Source organism: Lolium rigidum, chromosome 3 (assembly GCF_022539505.1).
Source record: "Lolium rigidum isolate FL_2022 chromosome 3, APGP_CSIRO_Lrig_0.1, whole genome shotgun sequence".
In the NCBI taxonomy this organism is placed as follows: domain Eukaryota; kingdom Viridiplantae; phylum Streptophyta; class Magnoliopsida; order Poales; family Poaceae; genus Lolium; species Lolium rigidum.
This window is the reverse complement of record NC_061510.1, coordinates 284,902,950-284,908,785: the sequence shown is the minus strand read 5'-3', so window position 1 is coordinate 284,908,785 and position 5,836 is coordinate 284,902,950. Positions and strand designations below refer to the sequence as shown.

The 5,836-nt window shown below is 47.3% G+C and overlaps 1 protein-coding gene across 1 annotated transcript; it reads right to left on the bottom strand.

Moving 5' to 3' along the window:
* Positions 1–1,118: 1,118 nt before the first annotated feature.
* On the bottom strand, positions 1,119–5,508 carry LOC124699604 (protein NRT1/ PTR FAMILY 4.4-like). Its single transcript, XM_047231885.1, has 5 exons — positions 5,227–5,508; positions 4,902–5,119; positions 4,045–4,497; positions 2,204–2,337; positions 1,119–2,003 (listed from the first exon to the last, which is right to left on the bottom strand). Exons 1-5 carry the CDS (start codon positions 5,369–5,371, stop codon positions 1,154–1,156), a joined length of 1,800 nt encoding a protein of 599 aa, XP_047087841.1. The 5' UTR covers positions 5,372–5,508; the 3' UTR covers positions 1,119–1,153.
* Positions 5,509–5,836: the final 328 nt, after the last annotated feature.

Sequence of the window (5,836 nt, the reverse complement as noted above, 5' to 3'; positions counted from 1 at the left end):
GAATCTCCACGAGAAAAAAGGGGGCGCCTGTCAGCCGCTACACAGGTGCTGAGGCCACCGCTTGCCCCCAACGACGTCCGCCGTGCATTCCTCACCGGACACCGCGAGCGCCTCTTCGTTGAAGCCTATGTCGCTGCGTCGGGTTAGGTCGTTGTTTAGCTGCTGCTGCACCGTCCGCTGCGGCTGCTGACGGGCGAGGGCCCCTAGAGAAAGGCGACACCAGGGGAGGTGCAGAGACGGATCGGGCTGGAGGTGATTCCTACCAGCAGGGTGAGCTACGTACGGCAATGGCGGAGCAGGGGGAGAGATGAGAAGAGGATATACCACACAAGACGCAACTGATGAGGCTGTGACGGACGACCTAAATTCTAGTCACATGTAACAAAACAACGAAGCAGTACCTAACATAACGGTTGACAGTGGTGGGTAATTTGTACCAATTTTGAGGGTATTTTTAAGTTGGACGACTAACGAGGGAGAAACCCTTTTGCTTTTATTATTAGATATAGACTTGGAGGAGAGAGAATGAGAGAGAGAAGGGAGGTGGACTGTTATGCAATAGCCAGCTCTTGCACGTGCTCCTATACACTTTGTGTGAGTGAAAGGTGGACCATATGTTAATAAAGTACTTCATTCTTATAGCTAGCTAATTATTGTACATGTTAGCTAAATGATGACTACAAATGACATGGCATCTTGTTATAGCCAGCTGTTGGCTATACTATTGAAATTGCTCTTATCGAGATGGTTTAGGTATACCGACATGTACATACATATACCTATGTTGTACATACGACTAATCGGGTAGAGTTTGAGTGCTACTCATAGCTAAAAAAGATATCTAAACTCTGACCATTCGAATCGGCTACCGGTGGGCGAAATTGTCATCCTTATAAGGATGTGGTGGTTAATTAGCTGGAGTACTATACAACACTTCCAGGTTTAGTAAATTGACGTTTGACGACAGCCATATGTATACACACATCGACATCAACACACTTTCTTCGATACAAGGCAAAACCATATAAATATATTTAACAAAAAGGTTAAAGGCTAAGGTTAATGGATTAATCCACTGAAGTACTTCCTTCCCGGGCCCACGTTTAGGAGATCCATGCATACTAGCTAATTAATCTCAGCACGCAGAACCCTTCTAATCCTGCTCTTCACCACCATAGGCTCCAACGCCGGTTACCTGCACCGTCTCGACGCTGTTGGTGTACCACCTCGACCAGAAGAGGAAGTTGAAGAAGTTAAGGATGCTGAGCCCGGCGAGGAGCCAGTAGAAGAGGTCGAGCCTGTCCTTGTCGAGGTCATTGTTGCCGAGCCAGCCATCGCCGCCGTTCCTCGAGGTCACCGTGTTGACGAGCGACACCAGCACGGAGCTGAGGTAGAAGCCGAAAGAGTAGGAGCAGTAGGTCATGGAGGTAAGGAAGGCCTGCATGCCGGAGAGCGACTGCTTGTAGAAGAACTCGATGAGCCCCACGGCTGTGAACATCTCCGACAACCCGAACACCAGGAACTGCGGCCCGATCCAGAAGATGGAGAGCACTCTCTCGTCTGCAGAGACGGACGTGTGGCGGCGGCGGGTCTCGACGAGCGCGGCCGCCACCATGGAGAAGGTGACGGTGAAGAGGCCGACCCCGATCCGCTGGAGCGGTGTGATGCCGGTGCTGACTCCCGTCAGGCGGCGTACGGCAGGCACGAAGACCGCCTCGTACGCCGGGACGAGCGCGATGAGCATGATGTAGGGGATGGCCTGGAGCGACGCTGGCGGGACGTGGAAGGAGCCGGCCAGGCGGGTGTCCATGGCGCTACCCTGCTGCACCGAGAAGGTCTGCAGCTGCGCGAGGATGGTGTTGAAGACGATGGTGCAGGCGAAGATGGGCACAACGCACAGCAGCACCTTCACCTGCTCCACCTCGGCCGCCGTGCACAGCCCCCACACGCTCTCCTTGTTACTGCCACCGTCCTGCGCCTTGACGCACGCCTTGTCTAAGAACCTAATTAAAATGTGCAAACAAAGGAACCAAATGAATTTGAGAAAATAATAATTTCAGACGCAAATATATTGTATCATTGTAGATCGATCTTCTTTCGTTGACATATATTTTTTTGGGTTATTTTTGAATTCAAAGTGAGAGTTCGAAATAAATTTGGTGTGGAAATTTAAATTTTGACATATGTGAAACTGAATCCTTACCTGAACTTGTTGATGCGGCGGATGCTAGGGGTGTCGAGAAGGATCTCACGGGCACAGGTGCCGATGAAGGGCTGCACGGTGGATGTCGACGCTGGGCACACTTGCTTCCTCTGTGTTACCGCGGCGACCAAGACCTAGGTACACAGATTTTTATTATTAGACCATGGGAGATATATAGATCTATCCTAGCATCAATGGTGCATTAATTTTCATGAGATTAGCCATATGAGATTAAGGTGGAAATATAGCTTGCATATTGTTAAGTAAGTGCAACTTTATCTTGGTTCCAAGAATAACAAGGCTAGGTAGGTAGGTAGTGCCCATTTGGGCAGGCACGTCACTTGCCTCCCCACATATGCTGATTGATGCATCACAAGCATAACAGAATATGGGCCTACGGTCCTGTGATTAATAATCGCAGGCACCTTCCAATAGGAGATCATATGAGCAAGTGTTGTTGTTGACCCACTCAAAAGAAGTGCCACTAGCCCTTGTCAACTTGTCCCACAAGAACAATAAGTTCCTAAATTAACTAGCTGTATGTGTCAACACTCAAACTATATATTTTTTAACAAATTGTTTTTGCAAATAAAAATGCCTTTATTACATTCATCAACAACTTTAATTTTTTGTATGGCTTTCGGGTCAAGGTTTTGCAGATTAAATATCAGCCCTGGGGTTCTTTGCTCCTAAAACACCATATCTTGATTCATGAGTGCTTTCTAAACAAGGAATCATGATGATGATTCGTATATGGTCAAACTTTTTTGTTTAACATGGTGCTTACACACATGCCTGTTCACCCACATGTTCATAAAATTATGGTGTGCCAAAGTGTATCCCATTATTGGAATTCACATATTATATGTCCCTGCAGCTAGTGCACATATGCATAGGTAGGGTACGTCGGGCGGCCGTTCCATTTGACTTTACTTAAAACCCACTAAAAACCCATGCTTGCAAAGTGGTACTTTTGTAGGATCCCAACATGAAGATTTATTTTTGGGAAAACTAAATATACCATGGATATGGTTTGTTGATATCAAACCCTTTTTATTCTACCAGGGGTAACAATAAGTCCAGTTACCAAATGTTACAGCCCGAAAAATTTAAACAATATAATCCAATTTTTCTTACGATATAGTAGAAAAGATTGGTACACTAGATGAAATAGCATTAAGTCTGGTACTATGTCCTTGTCGTTTGCTGCAAAACCTTCTGAGGCGGAGGGAAATGGATCTGGCGACCTCTCATTTTCAAACGGGACGACATTCTGTCACACCACGAATCCGGCGTAGACCTCAATTATGATAGTGAAGCCATACACACCCTATTTGATCCTTCAACTTTTTAAATCGTGTTTACCCTTAATAACATTTCTTGTTTGAAGTAGTCTTTTGGACTAGCATTACTTACTTGGGCAATATGTTAATCTTGATGTTGAACTTTTTGTCACCCCACAGAGTTTCCATATTGTACCAAGTCTATTATAGTTAGCAAAAAACATCACATCTATTATTTTAGGGTAGCAATATCACTTTTGGACCTCAGGAATTGTTTCTTTGCTTTATTTTATAGAAAAATCTCATCAATTGTCGTTTTTGTGTAGCAAAAAAAAAGTCATTTTTTCTTTGGAGAAAATTGTCCTTTACTTGACATTAGCCGTGAAGGCGGACATCACTCCACAGTGTACATGCATCAACAATAGTTTTCCGGATTTTCTAAAAAAAATAGTTTTCCGGATTTTCCGAAATGATTGCAATTTTCAGTTAAGATATTGCTCTATGAGAACGGCACCTGATTCCATATGTTTGGACTTGCCACATGTACAAGAAACGTACCTTTGCTATGGGCGTGCAGATGCTGCCCTGAGGCGGCTTGTTCCGGTAGAAAAAGACGCCGGCGACGAGGCTGACGAGGCCGATCCCCATGGCACCGGCGGAGACACCGAACCCGACGTCCATTCCAGACCGCGTCTGCACCCAGACGAGCAGGGTGAGCGCCACCATCTCGCCCACGCAGAAGCTGAAGTAGGCCGCGTTGAAGTAGCTGGAGAGCCGCTTGCCGTCGTCGCCGCCCCGGCGACGAAACTGGTCGGCGCCATGCGCGATGATGTTGGGTTTCAGGCACCCGCTGCCCAGCGCCACCAGGTACAGTGCCGCGAAGAAGATACCCGCCTTCACCCCGCCCACCTCCTCGCACTGCTCCGCACTGCTGCTCGCCGCCGCCATCATGTTGCACGCTGGCGGCCGGAGCTGCGGCAGGTGCGCCTGCACCGCCAGCAGTATAAACCCCTGCAACATAAAGTACAATCTCTTTTAGTGACCTGATGTTAGCCAATAGGCATTGCCGCATTGATGCATTGAACCTGCAAGAAAAGAAGATGTGGATTGATGTTTTCGGCCGGCCGCGCACTGAAGGCGCACTAGACAGCAATTACAGGTGCAGGCGATGATTTGCTCCCACAATGGCACCATGTTCTTTCACCTTTACTTGCTTATCTTCTCAGCATTTTTGTTACCATCTTACATGACAAACCCATCCATCTCTTCACAATCTTTTCGTTTTTCAGGCGGTTAAAGCGGCATGCACTGGCCTTTCTCTGAATCTTTTTCCGTGCCTTTTATAGTTTTAATAGAAAACATAAAAGGTTTTTGGTTGCACCGATTGTTAAAGTTTGGGTTATCGGAGGGCTTACAGAGAGCTCAACGAAGCCAAAGATGAGCATGGTCCAGAAGCTGCCGAGGTAGGAGTCGGAGAGGAAGCCGCCGAGGAGGGAGAGGAGGAACACGGTGCCGATGAAGTTTGTGACGATGTTGGCCGACTTGGACAGCGGGAAGTGCATCTCGTTGAACACGTAGGTGATGAGGTTATTCCCCACCGCCGCGATCGCCATGATCTCAAATGCCTGGATCCCTACACGAAACACACGTACTCTCCATCATTAACCAGAGAAACCAAGGACAAGAACAGAGCATATCAAAGTCAAAAAAAGGGAGACATGAGCAGGGATGGATGCACACCTAGGACAAACACAGCAGCTTTCATGCCTCCATGCTTTTGAGGCTCGCAAGGCCTGCCCCTCCAGTCAACAAAGACCTCGGAGGCCGCAGCAATGGAGTTGGAGTCCCCCTTAGGACCTTGTTGCCTCGACGACTCCACGTCCATTTCTCCTACTGTTACCCTCTCCCTGCACAGAATTTATATTCTTTCTCTGATCTGTTGTTACAGTACGCACTAATTTTGTATGGTGAGAGGCTTTTGTGGTGGTCTCGCTAGCTAGGACAGAGCACACTCACTGTGAAGCTCTGAAGAGTGTGCTGTCTGATCACCTCCTAAGAGTGTCTTGGTAAATTCTAGGTAGCTTGGTCGGTTATTTATAAGCCCCCGGGGCGGGAAGCCGATCATCCTGGTGTTGTGTTTGCAAACGGACAAATAGATACTGTAAAACATAATCATTGACTACTGTAAGCGCTCGAGGAGACAACCTGATGTGGTATGGGCCGTATGGCTATGTTTTTTGTTCAACTGGAGGGCACATTTAATTCGATGAGAGCTCTGATCACCGGCAGTCTCAGAAGATATACCGAAGGCCATTTCTGATTATATCAGTAAGCATCTTTCTTTTCTTTC